The 12,637-nt window shown below is 40.8% G+C and overlaps 1 protein-coding gene across 2 annotated transcripts in view; it reads left to right on the plus strand.

The window, feature by feature from the left end:
- The first annotated feature begins 7,186 nt into the window (after positions 1–7,186).
- The window catches only part of cn (Kynurenine 3-monooxygenase cn), a 39,671-nt gene continuing 34,220 nt past the window's right edge, over positions 7,187–12,637 (plus strand). Inside the window, exon 1 of one of the 2 annotated variants that reach the window (XM_071582591.1) lies at positions 7,187–7,449. In XM_071582591.1, coding sequence (XP_071438692.1) covers positions 7,399–7,449 — 51 coding nt within the window. In that variant the 5' untranslated portion in view covers positions 7,187–7,398. The remainder of the gene's footprint in view (positions 7,450–12,637) is intronic. The other variant, XM_071582590.1, reaches the window with a different exon arrangement.

Consider the following 12,637-nt stretch of genomic DNA (forward strand, 5'->3'; position numbering starts at 1 on the left):
GTTTCGTCTCATCTGTTAAATCACCTCATTACACCCATCGCAGAAAATTTAGCTTCGAATAGCGTACCAGTCGGAATTCACCCCAAAATAATTACTCAGGCAGAATTAGATTGGACGGAAGAAGAACTCTTTAAACCCAAAAATACCATATTTCTGTATGATTTCCTTTAATATACTTGGCAGACATTAGGAGTTATAATTGACGGACGTGAAATCCCTCAATTCTAATGCATAATTCGTAAATTTGTAATATATATGTCATATTTCTCCGTTTGTTTCTTTTTCACATTTATTAAATGTTTTGTCACGGAAGATCTTTGCATGTTCACATCGATGACCATATCAATGTCAACTTCGGCATCAATATCGCCCACAATATCTCGACGACACCTTAAGTCAGTGTCAAACGTTTGATATCAAAGTCAATATCATCAGCCCCGCGATATATCGAAGTGTTTCACAGCCCCAGTTATCACACGAGGCACTTAAACTCCGCGTCCGGGCACTACACTATGCCCCGGGTGCCAGGACTCATTTTCATATTTGGCTCATTATACTCGCTTGGATGTTTAAACGCGAGTGAGGTGGTTTCCCGCTGCAGTCCTCAAAAGTGTTTTCAAAATGAATGCATGTTTTTTAACGTGGCATCATAATTAAAATATTCGACCCTCAGGGACCAGACGCTTTTTTGTAGCCGCATCCCAGAGAAAAAACGCTTCGTGTACCAATATTAAGATTGGCTCGAACCCTTCCACCTGGTAGGGTCAGAAACCGGTGACCTTACCAGGAGAAATTATCATTACTCCAACCAGCACAGATCTATGGATCATCACAGTGCATAAGCCTCATAACTGCTTGCTCACTCAGTACATGTATTTTAAGCCCGTCACATCAAGGTTGTGGTACATGCGAAGGGACAGAGAGGATGCCATTCATGATTTTATCGGTTTGGAGAAGGTATTGTAGGGAGATGTCAGTGCTGATGAGGTAGGTTAGATTTGGCGAAGATAAAGGTTTAGTGAACGGAGCTAGTTTCTGAACAAAAATTACTTACTCTTTTTCAGTGAATCCCACAGGTACATAAGTATTTTTCATATTTGATCAACTCTCGAGTCATGAAACTCAATCAATAAGGTAATAACATTATCAAAAACTTCTAATAATCCTCACTTCACTTTTTCCCTTGCTCCGCGAATAATGGCAATGGAAATATTAAATTGTAATTCTTTTTTTCGTACTAAGATTCAAAACTATAATTTATACGTGCATATCATATCGCAGAGTCATAGAACGAAATACTCTCATACGAATCTAAATTTGACCACATCGTTTTTTTCAAATTTTGATGGAGAGTCTGTTGAGAACATCAGGAAGCACGAACCACTGGTGAATTCTTAGACTTTTGGGGGCCCGAGCGCCTATGCCAGTGCCAGGTTTCCCTTCTCCCTTCCCCGCCAGGGTTCTCCATTGAAATCCCTCGGCGGGCAAACCCATGACCAGCGGCGACGGAGGTGCGGGCCGGAGTTCGCAATCAGCGCGATCGGCGGGGTTGTGTCGGCCCCTGGATGGGAAGGCGCTCTGCCGTTCCCTCTCCAGACTCGAGCGAACTCTTTTCGTTTTTTCTCCCTTTCAAGAAAATACCGATGTAAGGGGGAAAGGAAAATATTTGAATGGGTTTAATCTCATTTGGTCTATTGTTGGCACAATTCCACGACACTGAGTACTTCGGCAGTAAGGTTCGGTGTGAATAAAACGGGTGTGAATCCAGAGAGGAATCAGCCCATCTGATAATTATATGCGGTGGTTTTTTATCAAATATTTACCTGGATAATTATTTTCCAAACCATTCGGTTCCGACGACATCATCAAGGCAATTTATAAGCTATTTTTCATTCATCGCATGATATAATTTCTGTCATTTTACTAGTATATAATTTTTTGTATTATTTTATGATGGTGAAGTATATTACGAAAATATGCGGCCGGTATATTGCTTATGTTTTCATGAAATATTAATAGAGAGTTCAAAAAGAGGACCTTTTCCCTCATACATTGTATACGTACGATTGAACTTTCCCTTTGCCAGCCAGATATCAATTAAATTAATTCCCGGTTCATGGATCTAAGTCACGAGTTTTCTAGCATTTTGCATTTCCTCGAAGCATATCTTTTTTTCAAACAATGGGTAATTTTCACAATAATTCTTTGAATAAAATGAAAACTGGAAATATTGCGTCTTCACGAGTAAATTGAGTAGTATACATAAATTTTCACAAAACAGCTCTTCCTAACACTGCCCATCCGGACTCCCCGTTCCCCACTTGAATCTGAGAAATCTGAGACATCTACAGATTGCGGATTAGCCTCCTGTCTCTGCAAAATATTCCTATTTTCTGCAATATACTCATCAATTTGTCCCAATCAACTCAATTAAACGCCTTTTCGAAATCTACGAAACAGGCAAATACATCCTGATTTCTGTATTCCTCTCGATTAGTGACCTCATTACTTCAACGGCATCCCGCGTGCCTCTCCCCTTTCTAACCTCAAAATGATAATCCCCGAAGTAATCATTTGCCTTGCTCTCCATGTATTTGCTGATGGTTCTGAGAACCACTTCAGCTGCATGGGAAATTAAACTTATTGTTCTGTAGTCCTCACATGATGTAGCCTTTATCTTTTTCGTATTAGAAACCAGCACTGCTCTCATAAAGTTTTCCAGCCAGATATCTTTCTCGTAGATGCTAAGAATCAGTCCATATAGTCTCTTCCTACCAAATTTTCCTAAACCTTTTAGTAGTTCCGTAGGAATGTTGTCCACCCCACGACTTTATTTGATTTCATCTCCCTTAATGCCCTTTCTATCACATCGTCGAGTATGTCTGGACCTAAGCTATCGTCTTCTACGTCATATTCTCTTTCTTTATTAAACCTTGTTGGCTTAAGTTCTTTACCATGCAATTCTACTATATATTCCTTCCATCTCGCATGAATCCTTTCTGTGTCAACTATTATCTTTCCGCCCTTTTCTCTAACTCTTAACATAGATCTTCCCTTCTTACTTCCCGATAGAAATTTAACCTTACTGTTCAGCGCACCGATTTCACACTTCCTCTGCAAATTTTCCATATCCTCCCCCTGCGTTTTCCACCATGCTTCTTTTGCTTCATTTGTTGACCGTCTCAAATTATTGTTTAACTCTTTGCACTTCCTTCTGCCTAGTTCTGTCAATTTTCTCTTCAATTTTCTTCTCTCAATTAGCTTTCTAATCATCTCGCCCGTGACCTATGTTTTCCTTGTCCTTTTCCCATTAATGGTTCCTGTAGTTTTATTTGCGGCTTTCGATGTCCCTTTTTTGACGTATTCCTACTTTTCTTTGAGAGTGCTCAGCTAATTTCCTTCATCCATGATTTTCTCTACGGCCTACATAGCAAGCCAGCCTGTTTTATCAATCCATTTAATGTTTCTAAAGTCCATTTCCTTAACCGCGGCCCCTGGCTTATCTTCTTGAAATGGATACAACACTTCATTTTAACCAAATTGTGGTCAGAGTCCGCATTCCACGGTCGTCATCCTAAGGTCGTCATCCCACGAAACCTTTGCAAGGGAAAACCGGAAGCAGCAGGATAGAAGACGCAGGAGAAGAAGACCAAATTAGTTAGAATAGAAACGTGGAATGTTAGGGCAATGATGAGGACAGGGAAATTGGAGAATGTTAAACGAGAGATGGAAAGGGGAAAAATAGGCATCTTAGGTTTATGCGAGGTGAAATGGAAAGATAGCGGGGATTACTGGAGTGATAATTATAGAATAATATACAGCGGCGGGGACGAGAGCCAACGAGGGGTTGCCATAGTATTAAATGAAGAGTTAGGAAGAAGCGTAGTCAACATAGAGCAGGTAACGGATAGAATACTACTAGTAGAGATAAAAGCAGAACCGTCGAACTTGGTTATTATTCAGGTATACATGCCACCGAGCAACCATTCAAAGGAAGAGGGCGATAGGATATACGAACAGTTAGAGGACATAATCGCGTGTGTTCCCGGAGGGAAACATTTGATAATGATGGGGGATTGGAATGCGACGGTAGGCGAAGGAAGAGATGGTGATGAGGTGGGGACTACGGTTTAGGCACGATGAATGACCGCGGGGAGAAAGCAGTTGAGTTCTGCAGGAGACAGGGGTTAGTCATCACCAATACTTGGTTTAGACACCACAAAAGACGCAGGTACACATGGAAAATGCCAGGTGACTCAGAAAGGTATCAGATAGATTATATCCTGGTTAGATACAGGTTTAGGAACAGTGTTATAAATTCGCACAGCTTCCCGGGAGCGGATGCGGACTCTGACTAAAATTTAGTTGTTATGAAATGAAGCGTCCGTTTCAGAAAGATAAGGCAGGGACAGCGAGTTAGAAAATGGAATGTAGAAGCATTAAATGGTTTGAAAAGGAAGGAATACAAACAGGCGGTAGAGGAAATCATGGAGGATGGTAAAGAGCTAAGTACTATAGAAGAAAAATGGGAAAGTATCAAAAAAGGGTTATCGAAAGCCGCAAAAGACACTATTGGAACCGTTAACGCTAAAAGGACTAGGAAACCATGGATTACGGATGAGATGATTACAAAGGTGGATGAGAGGAGAAAATGGAAAAATGTAAATATAGAGTTAGGCAAAATGAAGTACAAAGAGTTGAACAATAAATTGAGGCGGGCAACAAATAAAGCAAAAGAAGCATGGTGGAAGACGCAGTGTGAGGATATGGAAAGTTTGCAGAGGAAGGGTGAAATTGGTGCGCTGTACAGCAAAGTTAAATCCTTATCGGGAAGTAAGAAAGGAAGGCACTTGGTTGCATTTATCCCCCGCAGGTTACAATGCGTTTCCTCGGTAGCTCAAGTGATTAGAGTATTTTGAGAGTAATTTTGTAGGTTTAACGGCAACTTTAACGCTGAATGAGCCGTACAGCATCCTTCCAACATTGTGGCCACTATGCCAGAAGAAGCAACTACTACCATAATGTCCGATCTCGCAAGATCAGTGTTCAAAAGCAATGATATGAGGAATGTTCTCCCAGTTCCACCAGGGGCATCCAGGAAAAATAAGCCACCATTTCCATGATCACTTGCCGTCATTAATGTATCATATACTTCCATCTGTTGGGGGTTCAGCAGGGGTTCATATGTTTGAGCTGATTATGTTCCGAAGCCTAATTGCATTGCGGGTTTGTTGGGCAAGGTTAGATCTTCTGCGTCGCGGCATAATAATATGAAGCAAAAAAATTGACCGGTAACCTAAATGTTTGCTTGTTGTCTGTGATCAGACACTATGGTGACGTGTCAACTCGAGCTGGGCTTAGCTCGAATTTATTCGAGTTGAATTCTCAACAATTCTCTCAATGTTTTTAATATTGTTCCGAAGCTCAGTCATTAAATTGCTATAAACAAAACAAATCATTGATACGATATTACGATACGATACTTTTACGATACTTTTACGATATTTTAATAGTTATTCTGCTATTCTGGGCTGAGACGAATCCAAAAAACAAAATATCATTGAAATCGGTGCATCCATTCTAACTTCACTAATAAACTCCCGCTCATGAGGTAACACGTCTTTAATCAAGAGCAAAGCCTGGTTATGCATCTCCTCATTACCTCCATACCAAGATTTCTTGAACTTATACGAATTCGATGTAAAATGTCTTCTGGCGGGTCACGTGGATTGGATGGGGAGCATGTCGAAAGGATGATAGCAAATAATGTGTGTATCTGACTTGGAGATGCAGAAATAGTTACTTCAGCCATTGCCGTGTCCCAAATGACAGGAAGCGCGTCGCCTTCCCTCCGACGTTATAATTTCTTCGATGAAGCGATACGATTAGATATTTTACGATACGGTATTTAGATACGATACTTTAACGATATTTAAATGGTCATTCTGCTATTCTGGGTTGAAACGAATCCAAAAAACCAAATAGTGAAATCGACGGTACGATATTACGATACGATACTTTTACGATATTGTAATGGTTATTCTGCTATTCTGGGGTGAGATGAATCCAAAATACCATATATAGTTAAAATGGACGATACGATACGAAATTTTACGATGCCATACTTTTACGATATTTTAATGGTTATTCTGCTCTTCTGGAATGAGTCGTATCAAAAAACCAAACATCATGATTATCGGTTCAGCCGTTCTCGAGTTATAAATAGTGTAACTAACACGATTTACGACTTTCTTTAATATATATAGATATATGTGTGTGGGTGTGGGTCGCGACAGGGGCAGAGCGTTGGACTACTGACCGGAGGGCCCGGTTTCGATTACTGGGCAAGGCACTCTGGGCACCTGCGTATACATTTGTGTGTGTGTGTGTATATATATATATATATATATATATATATATATATATATATATATATATATACATGCATAAATGCATATTATATCGATAATTTTGAAGCACTCACGAGAATGATAACACTTGGGCTGCACAATAAAACACAAATATATGAAGAGAAAACACGTAAAAGGACACTCACATTTAAGAAAGTTTAATTAGTCTTTCTCGAAGAAGGCTAAACGTCCTAATAGTAATTGGATTAAATGGCTTAAAATGGTCTAATATTCACATCATGTGATTTAATCATCATCATTATTTCATACTACTTTTAAAACTGTTTCGGGGGTTACAATGCGGCAATATCAAAGGGCAAAAATCGTTTGCTTTCCCTTTCACACATTGAGATTGTTGCATTGTAATGACCATTAGTGGACGACTCCGTCAAAAGTTGCTGTCCAGGCATGCCCCGCAGTTTCTTTGAATCTTATTGTGTCTATTAAATTGATTGTTGGCTTTACGAATAAGGATGTAATTCAAATGCCAATGGAATTACCCATGGAAAACATTATATAACGAGGCATTACGTAAACATATATTTTTTTAATGATTCATTTGGTCCCTCGTAAGTCTGTCTGCCGGCTCCCTCGAGTCTCAAGGCAGGGAACTTGATCGCACCAACCCTTCACCGGACACCGTCACATCGGCCTTCTCTTACATCACTTAAGTTTTCCCTCCATCAATTCAGGGGCTCCCTCAAGAGTACTCCCATGAGTACTTCCAATATTTAAATCTACTTCCCTCCCAATTAATGATGAATTTTCCAATAGTGCGATCAAAACAGCAACTATCGCACACTCGCCGTAGAATATCGTCGCCTCTTACGTAACTCTCACCTTCCGATCCGGAGACCCTGAGGTCGTACGTCGGCATTGCGCATGCGCGGGTCGCCTTTGCCTTGCCACAGGAAGGACGCTGTGTCAGACGCTGGTTAGTTTCACCAGCGAGCGGACACGTAGGCGGAGGCGGCACGCATCTCCGAGGATGGAGCAGGACGGCGGAAAAATCACCGTAACCATTGTTGGAGGAGGGCTGGTAAGCATGAAAAGAATCCCGTGTTCCTCTTCGTGTTTCATCAGAGCTATTGGGCAGTATTACAAGGACTTTGACCCGCTAACTTACCTCAATGCTGAGTATTATTGTCAATAATGAGCGTGGAAATCATACCAAAATAACCATCGATTGGCCGAATCCGTAAAATATTTGCAATGGTGGACTGGTAATATATGTATATATGTGCTATATAAAACTTTTTTTAACTCAAAGGGTGTTATTTTTCATTAATATCGGTTCAAATTATCGTTTAAAATCATCACGTTAATCGAAATTTATCTGACTAGAGAGACAGGTAATTTGTAAGATGTCCCCGGTGGTTGTGGTCTAAATATTCGTTCAAGCGTCACGCGTTTAATGGGATTTTAATCCAAATATTTAAGTGGTGAAATGGGAAGTTTGGAGTAGTTTTAAGGGGAGGCAACTTACTGTTGAGGTTACTTTCGCTCTTCTTGATAGGGGGGTAATTTGGTGAGCATCTTCAGGGAAAGGAGGAAGGGCGAAGATAAGCGTCGGCTATCCTTAACAAAAGCCGTCAAGTAGTCTTTGGATTTGGAATCCATCTGACGGACTGTGCACTCCACTTAAAGTACTCTCCACATGGCACCCCAGCAGGGCTCATTGTAACCTTGTTTAAAACCTGCCACATCTGGGAATCAAACCAGGGCCCTCGGAGTGGGAATGCAGTGCATTAGCCACCTCACAATCCCGTTCCCCAAAATGGGAAGTTACTCTACGGCGCTGTCCCGAGGGTGGTGGTACTAAAAAGTCCCCGCGCAGACACTGAATACTGGAATAAATCGTTTTTAAACTTCATTTGGAATTAGAAGGAATGCATCTAATTTACGAAATGTGCGTGGGTGGAAATTTTTTCCTTGTCAAGCCCTAACCTTAACCATTTGCCTTTAGCAAATTGATTCGTGAGCCCTCGACCATCTTACGAGCATTCTTCCGTATTATCGTCCCGCGCAACTCGCGAGTGCCAGTCGTCGGAGTCATTGAAATTCATTTTGCATTGCTGTCTGCCTCTTCCTTCGTACTCCATGCCAACCGACGGGATATGGTGTAGGGAGTAGAAACCTGGAGAAATAGATGCGAGAAAGAAATTGGATTGGCTGTGGGGCACTTTGAAGCTGCTGTCTGCGCTCATGATTTGTAGGGGAACCGAGGACTGAATTGCATTGTTTTTTCCTAGAGTTGACACTATTTTGACTCCCGTGGTCCGTGGTCGGAAAACATTTGTCCGCCCACGGATATCTGATTAAACTGTGGGGGTGAATAACACAGTTTCTGAATGAACAAGTCCACTCTTTCTAATCTAGCAAGAACACGTGATCTGACCTACCGTAGTAAGTCCGGGGTCTCTATTGTCTTTAACATCCTCACATAAGTGACCGGCCTGAAATTTTCGCCGTAAATTTCACCTTTATTTCAACCTACGGTCAACTAGTCTCTCCCATCCTAATTCTTCCAATAGTGTCGTGGCACTGCTACCTTGTCCATAACAACTTTTCACAAACGTAGCTGTTCTACGTTAACCTATATCTAGTTCTAAAACTAAGCCTACCTCGTGAGGATCTCGCAGCGTAATCTGTAGGTGGGCCCTACCTAACGGAAAGTAACCGAGGTCCTCACATATCCCAAGTATCATTCTCATGAATCCTAACTTTTTAAATGCTATTCTGCAAATGTCGCGAGTTCCATCTCCGCATTACACTGATAGTCAATAGAGTAGAGTGAAGTTGATTTCCGGCTGAGGTGAGAATATATTTTTCCTCGCACCAGTCCTCAGTAAAACAGTGGAGAACATGAAATACAGCTCTTGGAACTAATCGAGAGTAAAATGATACCGCAACACACATTTCCCGATTACTGTAATCAGTTGTTCTCTTACAAGCTCGGAACAAGCTTCCATTGTTAATGTCAGGGTAAGACGTAAATTTAGTTTATTTAGAGACTCTAAACCTTAAATAGGCATTAGGCAGAATGCTATAACCGGAGTTTTGGGCCTTAGGTGCAGAGAGCGCGTGGTCGCGGCAACGGCAGTTGTTATGTATAAGTCGCCGAGTTTTCGGCAGGCGGTTTCAATTCTCATTTGGACGAGAGAGAGTTACTGCTCGACATATTTAGCTGACGCTGCTGAATTGATCTCTGGCGAATGAAATTAATTAAAAAATATTTTTCTACTGTTCCGATATCTCTCTTTGGAAACATTTAAATGACTTGTATGGCTTATTTTCTTGAAAGCTATTTGCACTATTCATTGAATTTAATTTCCACAGGAAGGGAAAAAAACCCTTTTAACTTTCAGGAAAAAAATCCGCAAAATCCGCCCCCTCCTTCCCCATACGTCATTATCAGCGCGATGAATTATATTAAATTTGAAACCTTTAATCGAAAATATAAAGAAAAAATCTGATTTTGGTTTGACGAAAGCGGTTTTCACTATGGTTACTGATCAGTTCAATTACATCCCCTGAAAATGAACTTTACTTAAAAAAAATACTTGTTTAGTGAGCATTTGCACCATCTGTTCTCTGGCGTAACGTGGGTCGTTCAATAAGTTCTTAGGAAAAATAGAAAAACAAGGTATTTTGGATAATTTTTGTACCTTTCAATATAGTATTCCTTTTAGCTTTATATATTTTTCCCAGGGTTTCTCCAACATTGTAAGTCTACCAAAAATTAAGATTTCGGAAGAACCTCAAAATAGGTGTCTGTGCTGGCCTGTAGGACCTCCTCGTTCGACGTGAATCGTTTACCGCCGAGCAATTGTTGCAAGTTGTTCCCCCCGCCACACGCCCTTGCGGCGGCTTGCGGGGTATTATGTAGATGTAGATGAAGTTTGGAAATAAAAAAAATCACTGGTACCAAATCTGGCGAATAAGATGGATTTTGTAATAATTAGAACTTTAATTCTCTAATTTTCGCCATCGAAACAGCGCAGGTGTGAGCTCATGTCCTGATGAAAGAGATATTTTTTTCTTTGCCAAAAGAGGATGTTTTCCTTGGATTTCTTCGCTCAACCAGTGCACTAACAATACATAACGCTCTCCGTTTATCGTGTGTCGTTTCTACAAGTAATCGATGGAAATGATCGTGAGTGCATGACAACCGCGGCCATCACCTTGTCGGCCGATGTCTCCGTATTCGCATTCTTTGGAGACGGATCGCCGTTAGAAATCCAGTCTCGGCTATGCCCTTGTCCACGAAGGTATATACTTTTTTGCGTGTTACCTCCAAAGTAATGTATTGACGCTACCATACCTCAAGATTGTGACGGAAGAGCACCAAATCAGCCTCCGTATTGACCCTACGATTGCGTTAATTCTCTCACTGATGGCAAACGCGGCACCCATATTGCCGGGTTTTTTTTTCACACCCAATTTGTCGTGCAAAATTCAAACACTGCACGCACCGAGTGACATGGCTGTGATCTCAACTATTTCGCGAACTTTGATTCTTCGACCACTCAAAACCATATTGCGGATTTTTTTAATCAATTAATAGGAAGTTACTTCCACTGGACGTCCTAAACGATGTTCATCATTTGTGGATGTATGGCCACGTTTAAACTCATTTACCCAATGGTGAACAGTAACAAACAAAGATCCATGGACTTCAACCAACTCGGCTTTGAACTCTGTCGTTGTTCAACCTTTTGAATGGAAGTGCTAAATCCCCAATTGAAATCACTTTTTTAGTTTTCTAAATGAACAAAAAATTGTTTTTTCTATCGATTATGGAAATGAAACCACGCGATGTACATATACAGCTGAAACGTTGGCAGCATTCTATTGAGGGATGTGTCTTACTAAAAGCAAACCTTTTTCAATAATACGAGCACTATCTCGTTGATTTTCTAAGGGCTTATCGAAGGATTCGCGAAAAGGATAGTTGAAATCCTTTTCATGGACATTGACTGAATCAATTTAGTTATAACGCTTTACATAAGATGCCTCCAGAACACCGCACCCTTGCAGTAAAGTGTAATGACATCGAATGCCTTCGCTTCCTACCAAAACCATGCCAATTTAAAGAGCAGTCCCAGCACAGCGTAAATGTCGCCAAATGTGGCCATGAGAAATGGCTAGGTAGGGAGGGGCTGGAGAGTTTACAGAATCTAGTGAATTCGTTGGCGTTAAACGTTTGTAGTAATTGCCCGAGACTCCAATTTGCGCATCGGCCAGTTTATTATTTTAATTGTTGTGATAATTGTTGTTATTATCACGTGCGATGTCGTTTGATGAAGATTTTGGATAGGCTGAACAACGATGTATTTCTTGGGCCTCTCCGAACAAAAGGCAAACTCAATAAGCCCTTATTCAATTCCGCATTCTTCCTTCGCTCCATCCAACATGCTTATTCTTTTCTTCCTCCTACATCACTTCCTTGACGTTCTTTCGTCGATCACACTTCCACCTTTGCAGCTTACTTTGAATTCCATCTCACAGTCCTATCCCCTCTCACCACATGCCTAACTTTTTGTCTGCCTCCCTTTCTGTCCACTTCACCTTCTCCATTCCTCCCCACACCCTCATTTCAAAACCTCCGATCCACGCCTATCATTTTGCTTCAAATACTATTTTTCCGTTTTATATCAAAGTTTTCATTATTTTTTTCTTAGCACCCTTACTCAACGTTATTGTCATCCATTCCCTCCTGGTGAAGGCTTCTTTGCTCAACACAATTCTTCTTCAAATATCCCTAATTTCATCACATTTGCCCAAAACCATAGGTAAACTTTTCCTCTTGCTCTAGTGCAAGAACTCCCATTTTAATAATCAACTAAGCTTTCCTATTTCAGGAAAATCTTATAACCTTTGCTTTGTTTATACTGATAAATAAAAAAATTTCGCCCAAATAAAGACCACTATCTATCTATCTATCTATAAAACCCATACCTCTGACACTGGTTTTCTAATGCGCTCAGCAATGGTTTTTAATCCTTGGCTGACAGGCTGGCTAAATCTTGATTGCCCGTAAATCTGATTTAATAAATTGCCCTCCTAATTTCATTCCTGCCTCCAGTTCTTCCTATGCTTCTTTTGCCATGTCCTCCTCTTATACATTGGACAGCCCAAATGATTAGGGTCAACTCTGTCTTTCAAACACTGACCTTTCCGACCCTCTATCCGTCAAACGCACCTGAATAGTCCGTGACATGCAC

The sequence above is a fragment of the Hetaerina americana genome, unplaced genomic scaffold (assembly GCF_022747635.1).
Source record: "Hetaerina americana unplaced genomic scaffold, ioHetAmer1.1.p SCAF_12, whole genome shotgun sequence".
NCBI lineage: Eukaryota > Metazoa > Arthropoda > Insecta > Odonata > Calopterygidae > Hetaerina > Hetaerina americana.